General features: G+C 40.2%; 1 protein-coding gene across 1 annotated transcript; it reads right to left on the minus strand.

Moving 5' to 3' along the window:
- Window positions 1-200: 200 nt before the first annotated feature.
- On the minus strand, window positions 201-23,318 carry LOC148564878 (uncharacterized). Its single transcript, XM_088487104.1, has 3 exons — window positions 22,629-23,318; window positions 21,234-21,473; window positions 201-521 (listed from the first exon to the last, which is right to left on the minus strand). Exons 1-3 carry the CDS (start codon window positions 23,316-23,318, stop codon window positions 201-203), a joined length of 1,251 nt encoding a protein of 416 aa, XP_088343230.1.
- Between the last annotated feature and the right edge of the window lie 2,891 nt (window positions 23,319-26,209).

Consider the following 26,209-nt stretch of genomic DNA (forward strand, 5'->3'; position numbering starts at 1 on the left):
CACATCACCTTGGAACTTGTGTTGGAACATGCTTGAGGTACTACTTGGAGAGTGTGATTGCTCATGATTTTGTTGCCCACAGTTAATTACTCCAAAACCTTTTTCAGATTGATTCCAACCATGGGATTTTGAGGTAGGTTATGTGCATTTGCCACAGCAGTTCACAGCTCATCGATTTTTCTGTCCATCAGTTCTAGTTGTTACTGAAGCTGTTGATGTACCTGCTTGCTTTGGGCCATAATTGCACTGACACCTTCAATTTCCACTACTCCCTTCTCTTGTGTGAATGATTGCACTTCTACCTTTAGTGTATCAATTCCCTGGGGTTGTTTCAGCTTGGGTAGGAATTCACTCATTATATCCTCCCATCCGATTATCTTTCCTTGTGGGAAGGCTTCAAGCGATTGAGCAACATCGTTCATGGTAATGAGCGGATGCTTCAATTCCTGTGTTGCATTGTTATCTGGGGTGAGGACACTACTCCCACAGTAGCTAGGATTCGTTGACGTTTCCTTCAAGATCTGCACAGTCACAAATAGTCTAAATGAAGATTGAATATACTCATACCAAAATATGGTCAGAGGGTTAGTTGACACAATATGTCAAACAGTTAATAGACTTGAAAGACCAATAGGAGAAAATTATTTCTCTCGTATATTCAATCAAGCAACGGCATAGGATTCACAGAGAGCCGAAAAAACCAGAAGAACTCCACTCTATTGCTAAAGTGGGGTTTTAGTTAGCTTAAGCAAAAATTCAAACAGTTAGTGGGTTAGTCGAAAAATAAGGAAATAGAAAAGAAAAAAAAATGCTTGATCTAGATCTCCACTTCACTTAAACATTGTCAATCTAATTCAATCCCCGGTAACGGCGCCAAAAACTTGATGTGTGGAAAATGATCCAACACAAAACTCACCGGCAAGTGGACCGGGTCGCATCAAGTAATAATAACTCACATGAGTGAGGTCGATCCCACAGGGATTGAAGGATTGAGCAATTTTAGTTTAGTGGTTGATTTAGTTAAGCGAATCAAGTATTGGTTGAGTGATTTGTATTTGGCAGAAACTAAACTGCATGAATTGTAAAGAAAGAGAGAAGAATTGCAGTAAACTAAAGAGAACAGAAAGTAAAAGTGCTAAATCTTAAAGACAAGTAAATTAAATTGCAGAAACTTAGATTGCAAGAAATATAAATGACTGAATCTTAAAGTGCAAGAAATGTAAATTGCTTGAATTATAAAAGGGATTGGGAGCTAGGATTGCAGAATTTAAACAAGGAGAAGTGAATTGCAACAAACAGAAGAGTAAAAGGTGAGTTGAATTGAAGTAGATCTTAAACAGAAAAGCAAAAATGCTTGAAGAATGAAAATAGAAAAACTGATGCTTAATTTGCAGCAATTAAAAGGATGTTGAAGATCTCAGGAGTGGAAGAGACTAGAAAACAAGTCTAGATCTCAAATCCTTCCTTGATCCAACAAGAACAATTACAAAATGAAGATGGAAAAATAAATTGCATAAGAATAGAAGATGAAGCAGTAAACAGAAATTGAATTATGCAGAAAAAGTAAACAAGAGATCTCAAGGTGAGATTGAAACATAAGTTCTTCAATTCTCCACCCAAGATCCAAGATGAAAAGTAAAGGGTGCTCAAGCAAGAACAAGGAAGAAGAGAGATCAATTCTCCTTCCTAATTCTCCAAGATCCAAGTTCAAAGTAAAAGCTCAAAATTACAAAAATGGAAATTCAAAGAAGTAAAAGAAAATTCCAAAGTAAGTAAAAAAGGTCCTTCCTAAATCAAACTAACACCTATTTATACACTTCCTAAATTCGATCTAAGAATTTGGGTGGGCTCTAAAATTTGGTGAAGAAATGAATTAATTTGGATTTTTAGTTCAATTTTCAGCCCATGGTGCCCTCCCAGGGGAAGGTTCGGCTCTTGGCAAGAGCTTTGGCCAAGAGCTTTGGTTCCCTTTCCTTCCAGAGTGTTGCGCACGGTTCCTTGTGACAAGAGAACAACGCTCTTTGCAAGAGCTTGAAAGCTCTTGGCAAGAGCTTTACTTATCCTTGAGGTCCTTGGTTCAAGCCTTGGGTGAAGCACTTGTGGAGCTAATTTTCTTGCAACCAAGTAGCGCCTGATGTCTCCCTTCCTTGAGGTGCCTAGTTCGATCCTTGGGGAGTGAAAACAAGCCAATTTTGGCTTGTTTTTCTTGAAAAGTAGCGCCTCACTCTCTCCCTTTGGTCATGGGTTCAAGTCTTGGTGAGAGCATTAGTGAGCTTTTCTTTCTTGATTTTCTTCAAGGCATGCCCAAAAAAGCTCTTTAGCAAGAGCTTCAAAGCTCTTGGCAAGAGCTTGGCTCTTGTTTTCTTCTTCCATGTGCTCTTGATAAAGCTCTTGGCAAGAGCTTTGCTTCTGATTCTTTGAAGGAAAGCTCTCCACAAGAGCTTTAAAGCTCTTGGCAAGAGCTTTATACCCTTATTTCTTGAATGCATCCATGCTTCTCTTTCTTTGAGCCACGCTTCTCTTCCTTGTGCCACGCTTTCTTTCTTTGCTTAGATCATGCTCCTTAGGCTACGCTTTTCTTATTTTTTTTCTTTTCTTCACCTACAAGTAATCAAAACAACCAATCAAAGTATCACAAAATTCACAAAGCTTAAAATTCATTTAAAACCAATTAATTTTAGTTTAAACTTCATGATTTTGTATCAATTAAAGGGTGGTTGATTGATTCAAAGAAACCATGCAATTCCACTCCAAACTGCCAACTTACAATACAAGAAAGTGCATAAAACCTAATAAAAACAAAGAATAAGACTAGTAAAACTAGGCTAAGATGACTTGTCATCATGGACCATTTTCACTAAGAGGACGGATGGTAGCCATTGACAACGGTGATCCCCCAACACACAGCTTTCCGTGGAAAGGAGTACGCATGATTGGATGAAGGCAGTAGGAAAGCAGAGGTTCAGAAGCAACAAGCATCTCCATATTCTTATTAGAAATCCTACCAATGAATTACATAATTATTTCTATTTTATTTTCTGTTTTAATTATATTTTAATTATCAAAACCTCAAAACCATTTGAATCTGCCTGACTGAGATTTACAAGGATGACCGTAGCTTGCTTCAAGCCGACAATCTCTGTGGGATCGACCCTTATTCACGTAAGGTATCACTTGGACGACCCAACGCACTTGCTGGTCAGCTGCACGAAGTTGTGTGAAAAGTGTGCGATCGCGATTCCGTGTGCCACTACCGCACGGCTAATCATCTGTCGGTTCTCACGTGTGTCGGAATAGGATCTCTCTATCCTTTTGCACACTGTCACTGCGCCCAACATTCGTGAGTTTGAAGCTCGTCACAGTCATCCCGTTCCAGATCCTACTCGGAATACCACAGACAAGGTTTAGACTTTCCGGATCTCAGGAATGCTGCCAATTGGTTCTAGCCTCTACCACGAAGGTTCTAATCTCACAGACTCGGTCTGTGCATTAGATACCCAAGAGATACACACTCAAGTTGTCGCCCAATGACTACGTTGAGCTCAGATAGAACGGGAGTGTTTGTCAAGCACGCGTTCATAAAGTTGAGAATGATGATGAGTGTCATGGATCATCACATTCTTCATATTCAAGTGCGAGTGAGTATCTTAGAACAGAAGCAAGCGTAATTGAATAGAAAATAATAGTAATTGCATTAATCCATTGAAACACAGCAGAGCTCCTCACCACCACCTATGGGGTTTAGAGACTCATGCTGTAGAAGATACAATATGAGATGTAAAATGTCATGAGTTTCAAAATGAATCCCTAAAAGTAGTTTTTATACTAAACTAGTGACTTAGGTTTACAGAAATTGAGTAACTAAGTGCAGAGAGTGCAGAAATCCACTTCTGGGGCCTACTTGGTGTATGCTTGGGTTGAGCATTGAGCTTTACACGTGCATAGGCCTTTTTTGGAGTTAAACGCCAGCTTGGATGCCAGTTTGGGCGTTTAACTCCAGTTTTGGTGCAAGTTCTGGCGTTTTACGCCAAAAAAGGTTCTCTAGCTGGCGTTTAAATGCCAGTTTGGGCCATCAAATATCGGGCAAAATATGTACTATTATATATTGCTGCAAAGCCCAAGATGTCTACTTTCCAACGCAATTGAGAGTGCGCCAATTGGGCTTCTGTAGCTCCAGAAAATTCACATCGAGTGCAGGAGGGTCAGAATCCAACAGCATCTGTAGTCCTTTCTCAGCCTTTGAATCAGATTTTTGCTCAGGTCCCTCAATTTCAGCCAGAAAATACCTGAAATTATAGAAAAATGCACAAACTCATAGTAAAATCCAGAAATGTGATTTTTACATAAAAAAGAATAAAAATATAATAAAAAATAACTAAAATATATTAAAAGCTACCTAAAAACAATGCCAAAAAGCGTATAAATTATCCGCTTATCAGTGCCCAAGAAGTCTGGAGTCACTACAGTGAAGAATGAGCATGGAGAGCTCCTGAAAACTAGAGTGCAAAACTCCTGGAGGGCGTGCATTGATTATAGGCGCTTCAACCAGGCTACTCGCAAGGATCACTACCCCCTGCCATTCATCGATCAGATGCTTGATTGCCTGTCAGGTAAATCACACTACTGCTTTTTAGATAGTTACACTGGCTATTTTCAAATTCATATAGCTCCTGAAGATCAGGAGAAAACTACTTTTACATGTCCCTTTGGAACATATGCATACAAGAGGATGCCTTTTGGCTTTTGTAATGCACCGGCTACTTTCCAAAGATGCATGATGAGTATTTTCTCAGATCTTATTGAGAACTGTATGGAAGTTTTCATGGATGACTTTAGTGTGTATGGTGATTTATTCAACCTTTGCTTGGATAGTTTTGCTAGATTATTAGACAGGTGTGTTAGTTCAAACCTTGTATTGAATTTTGAAAAATGTCATTTTATGGTAAAACAAGGTATTATTCTAGGAAACGTTGTTTCTAATACTGGTATTTTAGTTGATCCAGCAAAGGTAGATGTCATTTCTAGTTTACCTTACCCCTCCTCCGTGAGGGAAGTCCGTTCGTACTTGGTTATGCAGGTTTCTACCAGAGATTTATCAAGGACTTCAGTAAGGTAGCATTGCCTTTATCCAGACTACTATAGAAGGATGTTGAGTTCGAGCTGAGTGAGGACTGCATGGAAGCGTTTGATAAGCTAAAGATCGCCTTGACTCAAGCTCTGATTGTGAGAGGACCAGACTGGAGCCATCCTTTTGAAACTATGTATGATGCCTCCAACCATGCAGTCGGAGCGGCGCTGGCTCAGCGCAAAGGTAAGGACCCTTTTATAATTGCTTATGCTTCTAAGATCTTAGACGCTACTAAGTCTAATTATACTACCACAGAAAAAGAGCTTCTGGCTATTTTTTTTGCTCTGGATAAATTCCGAGCATATTTACTTGGTACTAAGGTGGTAGTATACTCAGACCATTCAGCTCTAAAATATTTTTTAGCTAAAAAAGAGTCCAAACCAAGGTTAATACGTTGGATATTGCTGCTGCAAGAATTTGATTTAGAAATCAAAGATAGGAGTGGTTCCCAGAATTTAGTGGCGGACCACTTGAGTCACCTAGAGCACATTAAGAGTGACTCCACTCCTATCAATGATGCTTTTTCATTTGATAGCTTGCACGCAATATCTGAGGTAGTTCCTTGGTATGCACCTATAGCTAATTATCTAGTTAGTCATACATTCGTTCCCAATTTTACTAAGCATCAGAAGGACAAGCTGAAAAGCGAGTCCAAATATTAAATATGGGATGACCCATATTTATGGAGGTATAGTGCTGACCAGATAATTAGAAGGTGTGTGCCTCAATCAGAATTCCAGTCAATTTTAGAGGCCTGCCACTCCTCTGAGAGTGGTGGACATTTTGGCCCTCGAAGAATTGCTAAAAAAATTTTAGACTGTGGATTCTGGTGGCCCACTCTTTTTAAGGGTGCTACTGCCTTCTGTAAATCTTGTTCCCCATGCCAAAGGTTTGGAAATATATCCAAGAGGGATGAGATGCCCCAACAGCTTATGCTATTCTGTGAAATTGTTTATGTCTGGGGCATTGACTTCATGGGTCTATTTCTAAACTCTAGTGGTTTCTTATACATATTGTTAGCTGTAGATTATGTTTCTAAATGGGAGTAAGCAATTCCTACTCGTACTGATGATGCTAACATTGTTGTCTCCTTTGTTAGAAATCATATTATCTGTCGCTTTGGATCATCACGAGCAATCGTGAGTGATCAAGGCACTCATTTTTGTAACAGGAGATTGACAGGTCTACTGAAGAAACATGGCATTGTGCACAAGATAGCAACAGCATACCACCCCCAGACCAATGGGCAAGCTAAGGTGTCTAACAGAGAGATAAAGCGCATATTGGAGAAGATAGTGAAGCCTCATAGGAAGGACTGGAGCACCAGACTTGTAGATGCGCTTTGGGCTTATTGGACAGCATACAAGACACCCATCGGGATGAGTCCCTTCTGCCTAGTATACGGAAAGGCTTGTCACCTCCCAGTGGAGGTAGAACACAAGGCTTTCTGGGCTGTAATGGAATGAAACATGGGATTTGAGAAGGCTGGTGCTAAAAGAAAGCTGCAACTTGCAGAACTGGAGACCCTTCGGCTCGAAGCATATGACAACTCCAGACTATACAAAGAGAGGGTGAAGGCTGTGCATGACAAGCATATCAAGAGAAGAGAGTTCAGACCTAGGGAGCTAGTTCTCATTTACAACTCAAGGCTGAGGCTCATGCCAGGCAAGCTGCGTTCAAGATGGGAAGGCCCCTATAGAGTATAGAAGGCGGAGCCGTACGGAGTCTTTCACCTGAGTCATTCTTCAAGCTCCAAATTCATCAAGGTCAATGGACATCGCTTAAAGCTGTATCATGGTGAGAAGATGAAGGACAATAAAGAGCTAGAGGTCTTCCTCTTGGAGGATCCACCAACAGAAGAAGATTGAGCTTAGTGACCGTCCAACTTAAGGACGTAAAAGCAAAGTGCTGGGTGGGAGACAACCCACCATGGTATGATCGTCCCTTTTCATTCTTAGTTTTATTTTATTTTGTTTTTCACAAGTCTTCATTCATAATTTCTACATAATCATCTGCATTCTGCATTCTGCATAAAAGAAAAAAAAAGGGGTGTTCGGCGCACAAGCGTCGATGACGCGTACGCATCATGCGTGATTTCGCAACACCAAGGAATTGACCAGAGAGTTGTGCAGGAGTGGTGCAGGAAGTGTGCCTCGCGAACAAGCATGACCACGCGTAGGCGTCCCTCACGCATGCGCGTCGCTTGTGCTTTTAGCATACCACGAGTAAGCGTCCCAGACGCGTACGCGTGACCCTGAAAATCGGCGTAAATGGGTGTTTGGCCAGAGAGTTGTGTTGGTGTGGGGTTGGAACTGTGCTGGAAGCACAAATCCCATCACGCATACGCATCCCTGACGCATGCGCGTCATTTTCCCATTAATGGCCACCCACGCGTGCGCGTACCTGACACGCACACGTCGTATGCATTTTTGGCTCTCGTGCGTTTCAACCCGAGAGTTGTACGTGCGGGAGGCTGCCTACGCACAATTGGCACAATCCAATATCATGCATACACGTCCCAGATGCGTATGCGTCGCTTAAAACTTGCGAGACTCACGCGTACGCGTTCCGTACGCGTACGCGTCGGATGCGACGCCTGATTTCCATTCTTCCCTCCCCCAATCCTAATTCTCTTTCCATCATAATTCTTTCTTCTTTCTTCTTTATTCCTTCTTACTATTTATCACTTTCTTCCTACCTTTTTCATCTTCTACATCAGGTTCTTTTCTTTTCTCCTATACTCTTTCACTCTTCTTTCAATTATTGCATTTATTTATTTTTCTTTCTTCTAAATTTTTCTTTTGAGCTTAGTTATTTATGTTTTCTTTTTCATGCATTTTTATGTTGGTATTGGAGTTTTATTTGGATAGTACCTTATTATCATTGAGCTTGTGGATCTTATGAAGAGTGATTTGACAATTGACATTTACATTTGGCTCTCTTATACATTTGGATTCATTATTTTCATTCCTATTTTCACTTGCCCACCAAGTGTTTTTGAAAAAGCTCTTACGGCATATTAAATTCTATTTTACTCTTACACTTTAACGCCTTTTTTTAACAACACTTGTATTCCACATATATTTGGGATTATCATTCACAATTGTCATCATACAAGTGCTCTTTACTTTAGCTTATTTTAATAATTGATGCATGAATTATGCTTCTCATGCCTATTACTTGCATGTTTTTATCCTCTTGCATCTAAATATTATGAACTGCCTTTTTGCTCTTAATTGATGTCTTACCTACATGTTGTAGCTACCATGTATCTAAGTTATTTTCTTTTCTTTGGCATTCATTATCACTTGCACTTTTTATCCCTCCGGTTTTTAGTTATATATGCTTAATAGTCTTCCTCTTTCCTTCTTCCTTAGGCATGGGTACCAAGAAAGGAAAAGAGAAAGCCACTGACAAGCCACCAGCAAGGAGAGGAACCAAGCGAACACCGGCTAAGGAACCACCATCTACCAGTGTCAAGCCGCCAACAAAGCGGGAAAAGAGAATCATAAAAGTTGACGAAGCAGATAAAGCCTTTCCCGCACGGGACTCCACACGGTTCACTAACCGTTATTGCGAACAGATGTTCCCCATCCTAGCCGAGAGGAACTACAACAATGGGCATCTACTCATTGTACCAACACACATTGTTAACTTTGTGGAGCCCCGTATAGAGAAGATACAGTGTAGATTTTTGCAGAGGCAGCTGTGAGAGGCCAACTTATCATGGGTAGCTGAATTCCACTCCAACTTCTACTCGCCTACCCTGCAGACTGTCTATGTCCATCAGCAGCAAGTCCTTGTCTCCGAGAGTGCCATACAATGAGCACTGGATCTTCCACCTAGACCAGAGGGATTGGATGCATATCAAGAAGCCTCTCTTAAGCGCCAGATGTATCAGTTTGACTGGGATAGCGTCCTTGGAGTTATAGCCCAACCTGGCAGTACATGGATATATGGGCTGCATCAGTCAAAATCCAAGAGCATCTCAGCCCAGTCACTTACCTTAGAGGCTCGCGTGTGGGCACAGATTATGCCCACTATATCTTTCCGAACACTCACGAGTCGACCTTCACAGCAGACATGGCTATTCTTATTTGGTGCATCCTGACAGAGCAACCTCTCAACCTGCCCCTACACATCCGGCAGGCAATGGGACATGTACAGATTACGGGTAACCTGCCTTTCCCCGGTTTCAGATCTGTTCTTTACAGCAGGTGTGTCCTATCGGGTGGGAGACACGATGGTCATGATCCCTAGGGCCGACCAGTATGTTGCGAATGGAAAGTACATCAGGCCACCAGTTCCCTCTGCGAGCCGGCTTGCAGGCCCATCTTTGGATACTCCTCCTTCTTCTACTCCACCTTCATCTACACCACAAGCACCATCCACCCATCAGATGTTCCTTCAGATCCTTGAGAGGTTCGATTGGCAAGACCAGCGGATGGGGCAAATGGAGCACCGTAATAAGCGCCGATACAACTATCTGAAGGAACTCATAATTGGTACTCACCCACTTCCAGAACAGAAGGACACCCCGGACTCCCCTTCATCCAGCAGCACAGGGAGCCATGGTGAACCAGTCAGCAGAGGTGATGCTTTCAACCCTACCTTGCTCTTTATTGATGGCACGGAGGGCCGTGCCAAGCCTTAAGTGTGGAGAGGTCAGCCCTTGACTTCCGGAGGTAATTTTTCTCTCTTAACACCAACATTTTATTTTTTTTTTGTTAGGTAGGATAGATTGCATGATAATAGTTGCTGGCAAGTATGTTTTGCTTGGTTAGAGTGATAAGTTCTTTTTCAAGACCTTTTTTTTTTAGCATTTTACTAATTTAAATTAAAACTTCTCTGTTAAACTCGTTTGAGGATTGTAATTTGGAACATGGTTGATAGCTAAGAACACACAACCTGTGAGATTTTGAGCTTATTTATATGGTTACATTATTTAACCATAATTTTTATTCTTGTGTGTTTTCTTCTCTATGATTGTAATCTATAGTTTGTTCCATTCTATATGTCCATTGTTTAGTGTATTTACATGCATACATATGATTGAGGCCATCTTTTGTTATTAGCTCACTTATCCCAAATAGCCTACCATTTCAATTACCTTTGTTTGCCACTTTGAGCCTTTTAATCCCCATTTGTTCTATATTTTACCACATCACTAGCCTTAAGTGGAAAAACAATTAATTACCCCAAGTGAATCTTTGGTTAGCTTAAGATAGAGATTGTGTATTAATTATGTGTGGGGAACTGTGGGAACTTGGGTTGATAAAATTGTGCTGTGTTTTATTGACAAAAGTATTAGGAATTTGGGTGCCTAATCATGTGAAACCAGAAAACCATATGCATTAAAATGTTATGTTTGCTTTCATGTTCAAAATAAATAGATAAATAAATAAATAAATAATAAAAAAATTTATTACAATATAAATAAATAAATAAATAAATAGGAGACAAAATTACCCCAATGTTAAGTTTAATAAGAGATCAATGCATGTGGTGAAATTAAAAAAAAATTGATACATGAGTATGTGATGCAAAAGTGGGAATTTTGGGTAGCTAGGCATGATTTTAGAATTACATAGTGTGTGTGTGTGTGTGTGTGTGTGTGTGTGTGTGTGTGTGTGTGTGTGTGTGTGTGTGTGTTAGGTGAGAGCTTAGGTTAGTCAAAGATTCATATTATAGCTCACTTGGCCATACATATATCCTCACCCTTACCTTAGCCCCATTACAACCTTGAAAAGACCTCATGATGTTTGCATTGGTATACTAAATATTGGTTGATTGGTTAGATGAAGAACAAGTTTTAAAAAGCATGACTAGAGAAGAGTAGAGTGGATTTACCCTAGACACTTGAGAGATTATAGTGCATATACACTACCAGTGAGGGTTCAATGCTTGATTCTATCTTCTTACAAGTTTACTTGTCTTTTATTGTGTGATTTAAATTAGTGGAATCTGATTTATTTTTGTCTTGGAGAATTTTTTTACCTTTAACCAAGTGGATAGAAACATCTTAGCATATAGTTGCATTCACATACATAGGTTGCATCTCATGAGTCTTACTTTCCCCCATTCATTCCCCTTGTCTCCTTGAGCTTAGCATGCGGATATTCTAATGTTTAAGTGTGGAGAGATTGATAAACCACTATTTTATGGTTTATCTTGTGCTAATTTGAGTGGTTTTTATCAAGTCTTTGCACGCTTATTCATACAATTTGCATGAGTTACAATTCCTTCCCAATTTTGTTCTATGGTTGAAAACTTTCTTCCTAAGCTTTTAAATTTTGTATTTTAATTCCTCTTTATACCATTCGATACTGTGATCTGTGTGTTATGTGTTTTCAGGCTATATAGGACAGGAATGGCTTAGAGGATGGACAGTAAGCTTGCAAAAATAGAAGGAGCACAAGAAATAAAGGAGATAACCAGCGAGGATCGACGCGCACGCATGGCTCACACGTGCACGTGATTTGAAGATTTGCACAGCGATGCGTGCGCGTACCTGACGCGTACGCGTGACATGCGAACCATCGACGCGTACACGTGACTGACGCGTACGCGTCACATGCGCCACGTGCAGAAAATGCAGAAGACGCTGGGGTTGATTTTGGGCTGAGATTGGACCCAGTTTTCGTCCTAGAAACACATACTAGAGCCAAGGGACAAGCAGAGACTCAACACATATTCTCATTCGCATAGTTTTTAGTTTTTAGTTTTGAACTTGAGAGAGATACTACATCCTCTAGGTCTTCTTCAAATTCATTGTTTTAGAGTTTTATGCTTTTGATTTGGATATTGAGAATAGTTACCACCTCCATTGAAGTTTCCATCATTCGAGTTTGTTTCCTTATCCCTTTACTTTTTAATTACCCATTAACCCTGTTCAGATATGGATGTTATGGTTTTGGAATTTATTAATGCAAAGAACTATTTTTACCTTTAATTAATTTTTAATATTATTTTATTTAGTTCATCATGTCTTTTTTTTATTCCCTTTATATGTCTATGAAGGTGGTATTCATGTCAATGGAGTAGACTCCCAACTTGACTTGGGAGTTGATTAAAAGGAGACCCTTGAGTTGGAATACTCAAGTGTTGATTTTAATTGGAAGTTGTTGGCCAATTCTCGAATCGCTAACGCTAATCCTTCCATAAGGAGAGGATTAGGACTTGTGAATCAGAGTTGGCTCAATTACACGACTTTCCTTTATTCGGTAAGGGTTAACTAAGTGAAAACAACAACCTCTTATTATCATCCTTGAGAAAATCCAACAAGGATAGAACTTCCGATTAATCTTCTCCCAGTCAAGGCTTTTATTTTGATTATATAAATTCTCTTGCTAATTTTTGTTGCTCTAATTTACAATCATTTACTTTTCTATTCTCCAACTCTTAAAATTTCTCAGAAAATTCTTGACTAATAAAATAGCACTCTTTTGTCAACTCGTTGGGAGACGACCTGGGATTTCTACTCCCAGTATTTTATTTTCAATTTGTGACAATTCTTTCTAAATTGATAAGCGGAGTTTTTGTCGGTTAAGAACTATACTTGCAACGCTATTTTCTATATTAAATTCTTAATCGACAATTTTCCGCCCGTCAATTGTCTTTTGACTTCAAAGTCTTTTGACCTTTGTTGAAGGCATTTTATTACTTTGATTTAATTTCAAGTAATTTATTTTATTCTGTGATTTCAAATTCATGTCATTTAAATTCTATTTACATTTCAAATCTTTTCTTCTCTTCTTTATTTGTCCAAAATTGGGATTTTTTGATGCACAACTCGAAATTGGTACTCATAAGAGGAGTAGGTTTTGCACCCAGATCATTAGATATCGAAAGTTTTTTTTTTGTGATGATTTGGTTTAGGCAACTTAGAAGTGGAAGGATTATACATATGGCGGATGAAATTTCTAATACCAATGGTGGGTCATCCATAAATGATAATGTTCCTATAGTTGAACAAACTTCTACAGAATTAACATCACATGTGGAAGGTAGTATGTTGGGGAAAAATACGACGGTTAGTAATCCCCATACTGAGAATAGTGGGCGTAATCCAGCCCACGAATTGCTCCAACACAAACATAACTGCCAATAACTGTAGGTCGGCCTCCTTTCGGCCTCCCTCCAGGTTATTGGTGCACGAATTTGTGATCTCAATGGCGCCAAAAACTTGGTACGCACGATCATAATCTCAATTCCTTTTCACAACTCCGCACAACTAACCAGCAAGTGCACTGGGTCGTCCAAGTAATACCTTACGTGAGTAAGGGTTGATCCCACGGAGATTGTCGGCTTGAAGCAAGCTATGGTCATCTTGAAAATCTAAGTCAGGCGGATTCAATTGGTTATGGAGTTTTGATAATTAAAATATAAATAAAATATAAAATAAGATAGAAATACTTATGTAATTCATTGGTGGGATTTCAGATAAGCATATGGAGATGCTTGTTGCTTCTGAATCTCTGCTTTCCTACTGTCTTCATTCAATCATTCATACTACATTCCATGGCAAGCTGTATGTTGGGAGATCACCGTTGTCAATGGCTACCATCCGTCCTCTCAGTTAAAACGGTCCAAGTGCGCTGTCAGCGCACGGCTAATCATCTGTCGGTTCTCGATCATGTTGGAATAGGATCTATTGATCCTTTTGCGTCTGTCACTACGCCCAACACTCGCGAGTTTGAAGCTCATCACAGTCATCCCTTCCCAGATCCTACTCAGAATACCACAGACAAGGTTTAGACTTTCCAGATCTCAGGATTGACCGCCAATAATTCTAGCTTATACCATGAAGACTCCGATCTTTCGGAATGGAGGCTAAGAGATACACGCTCAAGCTATTGCAGATAGAACGGAAGTGGTTGTCAGGAACGCGTTCATAGGTGAGAATGATAATGAGTGTCACGGATCATCACATTCATCAGGTTGAAGTGCGAGTGAATATATTGGAATAAGAATAAGCTTGAATTGAATAGAAAAACAATAGTACTTTGCATTAATTCATGAGGAACAGCAGAGCTCTACACCTTAATCTATGGGGTGTAGAAACTCCACCGTTGAAAATATGTTAAGGAGTGATGAGCAACAGGAAAAGTAAATTGAATGAATGTAAAGGAAAAACTATAAAGTGCAGAAAAATAAAATGGCAAGAAAAGTAAACGTAAGAACTAAAAATAAAATGAACATTGGGATCAAGAGATATTGCAATCCTCCGGATCAAGTTCATTCTCATCTCTTCCTCAATCAATGCATTCATTGATCTCCTTGGCAATCTTAAGTGATTGGATCCCAATTCCTTGGCAATCCAATCTCTCTAAGCTTGAACAATTTTCTAATTCCTTGATTTAATTGCTCATGGGAAGAGATGAAGTTTGGTCACTGATTATACCACACATATTCATAGATCAAAGTATTGGTAAGATTAAATGTCATAATATCCATCCAACCCCCAACCTAATCCAATGTGAGAGAGAATTTCTAGCATGATCTCCTCATTCCTCTTCCAAGGTTCAGAGGAAATGCAAGTATGAGCAATTTCTCTTCCGAGACAATTACTCAATTGGATGAATATCGAAAGCTCTCTAGTAAAATCAAGAGAAAAGAAAGAAGAAGAAGAATAAGAACTACAATTGATCCATTGAATCACAATAGAGCTCTCTAACCCAATGCAAAGAGTTAGTTGATCATTGCTCTACCAAAATAGAAAAGAAAGAAAGTGCAGAAAAGTAAAGATGACGATTTAAATTAAATTGAAACTTCAAAATTCATAAATGAAAAGTACAAAGAAAAGAAAGAGAAGGAAAAGTGTGTGAGGGGAGGGAGTCCGAAGACCCCTCTTCAATCCTCCAATTCCAGAATGTCAGTCTCCCTTGAATGTAAAAACTAAGGCCTTTATATAGGCTCTCCTAAATTATAAAATGAAATTAAAAGAAAATTACAATGAAATGTAAAATTCTATTCTAGATGCTTCTTGTGGCCTTGATTGGTTGACACTTGTGGGCTTGCTTGCTTAAGCTTTGAAGTGGACATGAGAGAGAGGTGAATCAAATTCAGGTCCAGGGTGACTTGGCGTTATTGCTGCCGTTAGCCATACTAACGCTACAAGTGTGGCGTTAGTGCTAAAGTTAGTGTGGCTAACGTCACACTTGCTACCCAGTTAGTGTTTTGGGGCTTAAAAGATGCCTCTGGTTTGTGCTCTAATTTCATGCCCACTGTAACGACCCAACTCCCAGTATGCCATGGTCATACAAGAAGCTAAGTGTTACTAACTTATCCCTCTTAATTATTAACTATTATTTACTATATGTGCCTGTTCCTTGTTAGAGCGATGCCAATTTTACGGGTAGCTTTTTTTTTATTATTTTATATCGTATCGTTGTGGATAACAAGGTAAAATAAACAAGCATATATTGGGAGTAACAGAAAAGCGGCATAAAGAAACATAGAGACACAACTGATAATATACATCATGTACACTATAACAAAACATGCGGCGTTTACACCAGATCAAGTCAGTTTACATCCTCGTCATCCTACGTAGCTAATATATACATGACACTCCCAGGGCCTGGCCCATACAAAAAGCCACTAATCTGGCACCCAGGCTAGCCTAACCACTATATAGCTCCTAGCTCTCGGGTGTACTAACACAAGTGAGAGACTAACTAACAGATAATGTCAGACTAGAGTGTCATCAAAAGAATGCCCCTTCCGCAGTCAAGCTATATCTACACGTGGCCGTTCGGAGAATCGCCGTGAGGCTCGTCCATCTCCTCATCCTGCTCTATCTCTATCTCAGGATCCTCCTCCTCCTCATCGTCCACAGCTGCAACTATGTCCTCAGATCCACCAAAAACACTGCTGTCACTATGTACAAAACCATTCGCAAGCACAGGTCCGTTCGCGTATATAGGAGCTACCCCACCGTCCGGTAGTGCCGGCTCATCAGGCTGTGGAAAGTCGGGGATCGGCTCAGGGGGAAAATCCCACTCTGGTGGTATCACAGGTACGTAGTCATCAGCTAACTCAGGCTCATCAGGAATGATAGGCTCAGGTACCGCCTCATTCAAAGGTTGAGCTGGTATAGGGTGCTCAGGATCATCAGGAAAAGGATGTCCAGGTGCGTCAGGGTGTAACCAGGATAAGGGAAAGTCGTAAGGAGCATCAGGGTCAAAATGCGGGCTAGACAGAGGATGTTGAAAAGCTCGATTAGGTAACGCATATCGTCTAATACGAGGCTCCAAACCCATAATGAAGTAACTGTGATGTACCGGATCCTCATAGACGTAAGGGTCCTCGAACTCATAAAAGATCACGCCTGTCTCCATCTGAGGCGGGAGGAAGGGAGAGAAGGGGTAAGAACTGGGGAGTTCTTAGTAGGGTCGGGGTTATTAGTTACGTTCATTTATTTGATTCCGATTAGCAGATAGATATTAGAATACAGTAAAGTAGTAAACAGTAGTTAAAATAGATAGGGAAAACAGAAAACAGAACACAAACAGAAGAGTGCAAGAAAATAAAGCATAGACATAGCACTCAAGCAAACAAACATAAAGAAATTGATCAAACAAAAGTAGGAATGCAACAGAGAATAATGCACATACAAGAATGATGCATGTCTAGTCCTAGTGCAGGTAATGAGCTCATTTGTCGGTTTCTACCCGCTCCCGACGTAACCCAGCATTACTAGCCGGATATGGCTTTCCTGTTGGCTATACCCCTGTGTACAGGAAATAACCCCTCTGCCACCACAGGGTCCACTGCACGCAGGAAATAACACATCTGCCACTGCAGGGTTGTATGCCGACACACCTTCTGTATACAGGAAATAACCCCTCTGCCACTACAGAAATGGAACAGATGGTCACGGTACTTCTGTAGCAGGAAATAACCCCTCTGCCTTACAGAAAAAAAATATGGATCTGTACCGCAGGAAAGCGTTTCTCAATGGTTGCACCATTATCTATCTGACTGCTACAATGCAGTAGATGAATATATAGATATCTCTGAGGTTGCCTTAATGCAACAGATGACCTCTCAATAGGTCCTCTACTCTTTATCATATTACTCTCTCCGCTTTGTCTCTTTATTCTGCTCTATTTGTTCCTTTCTCTGCGCTTCCTCACTTTATTCTGCTTTCTCTATTTAACGTATGTATTTAAAGCTTATGTAAATTTCGGTATGATTAGTTAGCCTGCCCCAAGTATAGGTTCATTAAGTCTATACTGAAACAGTTTAACTTTTCATATAATACCTAACCCTATTCGCAAATCAAGAACTAACTATGTTGCCCTAGTTCGTTCACTAGTCTTTGTCTGTTTCTCTGTTGTTAAAATTTTACAGACTTTTTCTTCGATTTTTATCTTTTCTTCAACTTTTTATCTTTTCTTTATCTTTGCCTCACTAATATGTTTTTACCACTCCCTAAGTGTTTTATGAAGGTAATTATGAGATTCTGCGCTTAAAGTTGTCTTTCTAAAGCTTTTACAGAAAACTGCCTTTTTCGCATTATTTTATTATTTTTATTAAAATATTATTTTTAATTAAATATTATTATTTAATATTTTATTATTATTTATTATTTTATTAATATATTTTCGAAAATTAACTTTACTTTAACCTTTAACCTTTAAAATTCACATTTTACCACCCGTAACTTTTAATATTTCTACTTTTACCACTCTAACTTCCAGAAATTACCATATAACCCCTTAAACACCAAAAATTTTACTTCCTTGCCCTTTTATGAATCAAAAAGGTTTTCTTCATTGTTCTTCACCACACTCAAAGTGTTCTTCATGTTCTTCATAAATTCTTCAGATTCTTTCTCTATTTTTACCCGTTTTTCAGTCTTTTCAGCAACCGATTTTTACTATAATTCATAATAAATTAGCAGCCACTAAAACCCCATCTTTTCTACATGATTTCAACACAAATTGAACATCAATTTAAGCTTAGGGTTTCGTTTTTCCAGCTGCCCAAGAACATGAACTTTAAAGCTTAAATTTCATCAAATTTCATCAGAATTTCACCAAATTTTCACCAAAAATCAATCATATATGCAACCAATTTTTAGCACAGCCAAATAATACAACATTCACACATCTAAAACACAATTAATCAAGATTAATTTCGTGACACCCTACCTGGTCTTGCTGCTCCTAATTCAATCAAACTTTCAGGTGGTCCTTAAACACTTTTTCCTCCTAAATCACATCAAGAAAACACATATTTAAGCATGTTTCCTTGAAACTGAATCAAAAGAGACATGGTACAGCCAACTCACCTTGATCCCAGCCTTGATAAGTCATATGATCATGTAGAGAAAGAAGAGAGGATCATTTTGGTCGGATTGGAATTTTGATTTGAGTTTTAGTTCAGCAGAAATCAAGCTTTGAAGATTTGGAACTAAGAACTTTTCTCTCTTTTTCTCTCTACCTATTTTCGGCCACAAAGTGAAAATGAGCCAGCCTTGGGGGTTTTGGGGGTGTAGGGTGAGTTGTGATTGGTTGGCTTGGAGGTGGATTAAAATAATATTAAAATATCTCAGGTGTATAACTACTAAAACTAGATGTATCGGAACACTTGCAAAAACATGTCTAAAAATTATTTTCTAAGCTACTAGCATAAATGACACTAGTAACATATTTATTATGAGAATGAAACATGAATAATGAGGCCTTAGCATTGCTAAAGTCATCAGGGAGTGCTGGTGCTAAGCTGCACCAGTAAATTGTGAACCCGGTTAAACCGGTTTTCTGTTTTTAACTAAAACTGATCAGGTAACCTTATAATATCATTCAAGAGGCTTCTAATACTCATATAATGATAATATCATCCTATTATCTCTCTCCTCTCATAAATCGAGTCCGGTTTGTCAAACTGAGATATTTACGAAAAATCGAATTAAAACTCCTAACCGATACGGTTCAAAAACTAGATTCCTCGTGATTGCATTATCGAGCTTGTCTTGGAAAAGGTTCTAACTTAAAGATGACATAATGACAATGAGGATTGAGATACTTGATGATATATCAAAGGTTTTCCCCTTACTGATCTTCCGGAGAAATTCGTACTTTCAGAATAGATCTCGCGTACTCGAAAACCGGGGTTGTTACATTCTACCCTCCTAAAAGAAAATTTTGCCCTCAAAATTTCAGTTACATGAGAATAAATGCGGGTAATCAGCTTTCATCTTATCTTCCAATTCCCAAGTGTGCTCTTCTTCTCCTCTTTGTCCCCAAGCTACTTTGACTAAGCGAACAGTCTTGCCTCTCAGCTGCTTATCGTTTCTTTCTACGATCTGAACTGGTGATACTTGATATGTCAAATCGTTTCGTAACTGTACTGTCTCTGGTTGTAAAATATGACTCTCGTCGGGAATATATTTCTTAAGTTGCGAGACATGAAAAACATCATGAAGATTTGACAAATATGGAGGAAGGGCTACTTGATAAGCTACTAGACCAACTCTTTTAAGTATTTGGAAAGGTCCTATGTATCGAGGGTTAAGCTTTTTAGTCTTAAGAGCTCTACCTATTCCAGTAGTCGGGGTTACTTTAAGAAAGACATGGTCTCCCTCACTAAACTTTAAGGGTCTACGTCTATTATCGGCATAGCTCTTTTGACGGCTCTGTGCTGTCTGGATCTTCTGGCGAATCCCCTTTATCTTTTCAGTAGTTTCTTGCACTAAGACTGGACCTAAGACACTGGCTTCTCCGTCGTCATTCCAACACAATGGTGTCTGACATCTTCTTCCGTAGAGAGCTTCATATGGTGCCATCCCGATACTTTGTTGGTAACTGTTGTTGTAGACGAACTCGACCAATGGCATATATCTATCCCAACTGCCTTGGTTATCCATCACACAAGATCTTAGCATGTCTTCCAATGTTTGGATTGTCCGCTCTGATTGTCCGTCTGTTTGAGGATGGTATGCTGTACTCATATGCAATTCTGTTCCCAATGCTTTCTGGAAAGCTCCCCAGAATCTGGAAGTAAACCTCGGATCTCGATCTGAAACAATTGATGAAGGTATTCCGTGCAATCGTACGATTTCTTGAATATATATCCGTGCCAGCCTTTCTAATGTATAGTCTCGAATCGGAAGGAAGTGCGCTGATTTTGTCAACCTGTCTACAATTACCCAAATGGCATTGTGTCCAGTTGAGGTCCTTGGCAATCCCGTGACAAAATCCATAGTGATCTGCTCCCACTTCCATTGTGGTATTTCTAAGGGTTGCAGGGTTCCTGACGGTTTCTGGTGTTCCACCTTCACCTTCTGACAGGTTAAACATTTTGAGACATAATCAGCTACCTCTTTCTTCAAGCCCGACCACCAGAACATTTGTTTCAAATCCTGATACATCTTTGTTACTCCAGCATGCATAGAAAATCTACTTTGATGAGCTTCTGCAAGAATCCTTTGCCGCAAATCTCCAGAGCTAGGCACACAAATTCTGTTCTTGCATCTCCAGAGGCTGCTACGATCTAGTCTTACAGCTTCTGGTTCCTCTACTTTCATCCGTCTCAGCATCATCATCATTTCTGAATCCTGTGCTTGTGCTTGCTGAATCCTAATCTTAAAATCTGGTGTTATATGCAATTGGGCCAAACGGACTCCACTTGATGTCTCAGTCATAGCCAACTTAAGGTCCTCAAATTCTGCGAGTAACTTTTCTTCCTTTATCATCATCCAAGAGATATTCAAATTCTTCCTGCTCAAAGCATCTGCCACCACGTTCGCTTTTCCTGGGTGATAGCTTAACTTAAAATCATAGTCCTTCAGGAACTCCATCCACCTTCGCTATCGCATATTAAGATCCTTCTGGTCAAAGATATACTTTAAACTTTTGTGGTCAGAGAAAACTTCTAACTGAGCGCCATACAAATAGTGTCTCCAGATCTTCAGAGCAAACACTACTGCAGCCAACTCCAAGTCATGCGTCGGATAATTTCGTTCATGAGGTCTCAGCTGCCGGGAAGCATAAGCCACCACATTTTTGTCTTGCATCAGCACACATCCAAGTCCTTTATGAGAAGCGTCACAGTATACTTCAAAAGGTTTCTGTGGGTCGGGTAGTACTAATACAGGTGCAGTTGTTAACTTTTCCTTAAGCATCTTGAAACTCCTATCACACTCAGCCGTCCAAACGAACGGAACTTCCTTTCGTGTAAGGTAAGTCAGAGGTAAGGCTATCTGTGAAAACCCTTTAATAAACCTCCGGTAATATCCAGCTAGTCCGAGAAAACTCCAAACTTCTGTAACGGTCGTAGGTGGTTCCCATTGCACTACTGCTTCAATTTTTGATGGATCCACTGCAATTCCTCCCTGTGATATAACATGTCCCAAAAATGCCACCTTCTCTGTCCAGAACTCGCACTTTGATAATTTAGCATATAACTTCCGAGTCCTTAGTATCTGCAATACAGTCCTTAGATGCTCTTCATGCTCTCTTTCTGTCTTCGAATAGATGAGAATATCGTCTATGAAGACTACTACGAACTGATCAAGGTACGGACGAAAAATACGATTCATGTAATCCATAAAAATCGCAGGAGCATTAGTTAGTCCAAACGACATAACCGTATACTCATAGTGACCATATCGAGTTCTAAATGCAGTCTTCGGTATATCTGACTCTTTCACTCGAATCTGGTGATAGCCCGATCGCAAATCAATCTTCGAAAACACAGTTGCACCTTTTAACTGATCCATTAGATCATCTATTCGTGGAAGTGGATACTTGTTCTTGATAGTGACTTTATTTAACTGTCGGTAATCTACGCAAAGTCTCATTCCACCATCCTTCTTCTTTACTAGCAATACCGGAGCTCCCCAAGGTGATGCGCTGGGACGAATAAATTTCTTTCCAAGTAGCTCATCCAACTGCTTCTTCAACTCTGCAAGTTCCAATGGTGACATCCGGTACGGTGCTATGGAAATTGGTCCGGTTCCAGGTACAAGTTCAATGCTAAATTCTATCTCTCGCTGAGGAGGAAACTCAGGTATGTCGTCCGGGAAAACATCAGGAAATTCCTTCACCACTCGGATTCGTTCTAAGCTTAGTTCACTATCATTTGAGCTAGCCGCTAACAGAACGTACCCCTCACAATCACTCCCGTCTAATGTAACTCTTACAGAATTCAGATATAAAGTATGAGATAGAAATGGTTTAATATCTAAACTATCAGACGGAATAACAGCAGTTCTTTCATAGCAATCAAGGAAAACATGATACTTAGATAACCAATCTAACCCTAGAATAACTTCTAAACCACATAGAGGCAAACAGATTAGATCATGTATAAAAGTTCTGTTCCTAATAGTGAATGGTACTTGCAGGCACACTAAACTAGTCAAAGCATTTTGGGACGCAGGTGTATGGACAATCAGATCAAAGTTCAACTCAGAGAAATCTAGTCCCAACTCACGAGCAACAGTTAAAGAGATAAAGGAATGCGATGCACCCGAGTCATATAGTACAGTTAGAAATCGATCTTTGACAATACACTGACCTTGGATCAGGGTGTCTGATTGCATAGCGTCATCAGCAGTCATGGCAAACACTCGACCTTGTTGCTGGGTTCGTATTGGATTTCGAGAAAGTCCTTTTGGGCAACTCCTCGCCAAGTGTCCCGGTTCCCCACAATTGTAACAAGTAAATGTTCTGATTTGGCAAGGCCTGGTACCATGATCCTTTCCACACTGCCTACATGCAATATTCACTTGTGCCTGTTGAGGTCGTTTACCATTATCCTGCCTTGGTCTACCTCCGTTTCCACCCGTAGGGCGAGTAGGGATGTTACCAACCTGTGGGTTTTTTCGATGTGGCACACCAGGTGTCTTGAAGTTTGTCCTTCGTGGTTGCCAATTATAATTATTGTAGTTCCTTGGTGGAAATCCTTGACGACTTGCTTTAGAGGCACTCACCTTCTTAGCACATTCTTCTACTAACTTACACTTATTAACCAGCTCAGCAAAATTTCGTATCTCCAATGGAACTACTGAACTCATCAGATCCTCACGAAGGCCCCCTTCGAACTTCAAACACTTCCATTCTTCAAAGTCAGCAGGATTCCCTTGGCAGATCTTGGAGAAACAGCACAAGTCATCAAACTTACGGGCATATTCTGCAATAGTTATGTTACCCTGTTTCAGCTGCATAAGTTCCATCTCCTTAGCATCACGAGCTGCCCTCGGAAAATACTTCTTATAAAATTCATCCTTAAAAGTATTCCAAGGAATAACGCCTTCATCTTGTTGCAACAGTCGCTGTATCCCCTACCACCAATGCTCAGCTTCTCCTTCCAGCATATAAGTAGCGAACTCCACGTGTTGGCCTTCCGGAACATGCTGTGCACGCAGTGATCGTTCGATAGCTCGAAACCAATTGTCAGCATCAGTTGCAACGAGTGTACCTTTAAACTTAGGTGGTTTAACCTTCAGAAAAGTCGCAAGGGCCATAGGTCTTTCGAAATGCCCCAAGTTATTCTCATCATTTCCACTATCTTCCCCATGCTCATTCTCATTCTCATTTCTCACTCCAAGACAATCAACAGCCCTAGCCGCTGCTACTGCAGCCTCACGCACTGCCTCAGCCACAGCGTTCATGGTAGTCATAAATGTTTCCTGTTACCTCTCGTAGTTAACATTAGGAATTCCTTCCCGTACGCCTCGTCTCCGTGAACCCATTGTGGTCCTGTTCACACCAAACAATCATTATTAAGGTGATCAGTCTTAACACTTCAAGTCAAGTGTGAACACTCCCAGAATGAAAACACAGAGACAATCATGCAACACATATCATATAGATATCCAATAAGCATGAGACACACAACAGAGTATGCAATGAAGCATAGTCAGTCCACTCCCCAGGCTCTATTGGGAACGAACTGCTCTGATACCAACTTGTAACGACCCAACTCCCAGCATGCCATGGTCATACAAGAAGCTAAGTGTTACTAACTTATCCCTCTTAATTATTAACTATTATTTACTATATGAGCCTGTTCCTTGTTAGAGCGATGCTAATTTTACGGGTAGCTTTTTTTTTTTATTTTATATCGTATCGTTGCGGATAACAAGGTAAAATAAACAAGCATATATTGGGAGTAACAGAAAAGCGGCATAAAGAAACATAGAGATACAACTGATAATATACATCATGTACACTATAACAAAACATGCGGCGTTTACACCAGATCAAGTCAGTTTACATCCTCGTCATCCTACGTAGCTAATATATACATGACACTCCCAGGGCCTGGCCCATACAAAAAGCCACTAATCTGGCACCCAGGCTAGCCTAACCACTATATAGCTCCTAGCTCTCGGGTGTACTAACACAAGTGAGAGACTAACTAACAGATAATGTCAGACTAGAGTGTCATCAAAAGAATGCCCCTTCCGCAGTCAAGCTATATCTACACGTGGCCGTTCGGAGAATCGCCGTGAGGCTCGTCCATCTCCTCATCCTGCTCTATCTCTATCTCAGGATCCTCCTCCTCCTCATCGTCCACAGCTGCAACTATGTCCTCAGATCCACCAGAAACACTGCTGTCACTATGTACAAAACCATTCGCAAGCACAGGTCCGTTCGCGTATATAGGAGCTACCCCACCGTCCGGTAGTGCCGGCTCATCATGCTGTGGAAAGTCGGGGATCGGCTCAGGGGGAAAATCCCACTCTGGTGGTATTACAGGTACGTAGTCATCAGCTAACTCAGGCTCATCAGGAATGATAGGCTCAGGTACCGCCTCATTCAAAGGTTGAGCTGGTATAGGGTGCTCAGGATCATCAGGAAAAGGATGTCCAGGTGCGTCCGGGTGTAACCAGGATAAGGGAAAGTCGTAAGGAGCATCAGGGTCAAAATGCGGGCTAGACAGAGGATGTTGAAAAGCTCGATTAGGTAACGCATATCGTCTAATACGAGGCTCCAAACCAATAATGAAGTAACTGTGATGTACCGGATCCTCGTAGACGTAAGGGTCCTTGAACTCATAAAAGATCACGCCCGTCTCCATCTGAGGGGGGAGGAAGGGAGAGAAGGGGTAAGAACTGGGGAGTTCTTAGTAGGGTCGGGGTTAGTAGTTACGTTCATTTATTTGATTCCGATTAGCAGATAGATATTAGAATACAGTAAAGTAGTAAACAGTAGTTAAAATAGATAGGGAAAATAGAAAACAGAACATAAACAGAAGAGTGCAAGAAAATAAAGCATAGACATAGCACTCAAGCAAACAAACATAAAGAAATTGATCAAACACAAGTAGGAATGCAACAGAGAATATTGCACAGACAAGAATAATGCATGTCTAGTCCTAGTGCAGGTAATGAGCTCATTTGTCGGTTTCTACCCGCTCCCGACGTAACCCAGCATTACTAGCCGGATATGGCTTTCCTGTTGGCTATACCTCTGTGTACAGGAAATAACCCCTCTGCCACCACAGGGTCCACTGCATGCAGGAAATAACACATCTGCCACTGCAGGGTTGTATGCCGACACACCTTCTGTATACAGGAAATAACCCCTCTGCCACTACAGAAATGGAACAGATGGTCACGGTACTTCTGTAGCAGGAAATAACCCCTCTGCCTTACAGAAATAAAATATGGATCTGTACCGCAGGAAAGCGTTTCTCAATGGTTGCACCATTATCTATCTGACTGCTACAATGCAGTAGATGAACATATAGGTATCTCTGAGGTTGCCTTAATGCAATAGATGACCTCTCAATAGGTCCTCTACTCTTTATCATATTACTCTCTTCGCTTTGTCTCTTTATTCTGCTCTGTTTGTTCCTTTCTCTGCGCTTCCTCACTTTATTCTGCTTTCTCTATTTAACGTATGTATTTAAAGCTTATGTAAATTTCGGTATGATTAGTTAGCCTGCCCCAAGTATAGGTTCATTAAGTCTATACTGAAACAGTTTAACTTTTCATATAATACCTAACCCTATTCGCAAATCAAGAACTAACTATGTTGTCCTAGTTCGTTCACTAGTCTTTGTCTGTTTCTCTGTTGTTAAAATTTTACAGACTTTTTCTTCGATTTTTATCTTTTC

The sequence above is a fragment of the Arachis ipaensis genome, chromosome B5 (assembly GCF_059453495.1).
Source record: "Arachis ipaensis isolate K30076 ecotype BB chromosome B5, ASM5945349v1, whole genome shotgun sequence".
Taxonomy (NCBI): Eukaryota; Viridiplantae; Streptophyta; class Magnoliopsida; order Fabales; family Fabaceae; genus Arachis; species Arachis ipaensis.

Excerpts from the sequence above, each read along its gene's own strand:
- LOC148564878 (XM_088487104.1), bottom strand. The coding sequence starts at position 23,318 with ATGGAACTTATGCAGCTGAAACAGGGTAACATAACTATTGCAGAATAT. Across the intron at positions 21,474-22,628 it reads TCAAAGATCGATTTCTAACT|GGAGGAATTGCAGTGGATCC; the intron begins GTACTATATGAC and ends GTTATATCACAG. Across the intron at positions 522-21,233 it reads AAAAGTTAACAACTGCACCT|ATCTTGAAGGAAACGTCAAC; the intron begins GTATTAGTACTA and ends GTGACTGTGCAG.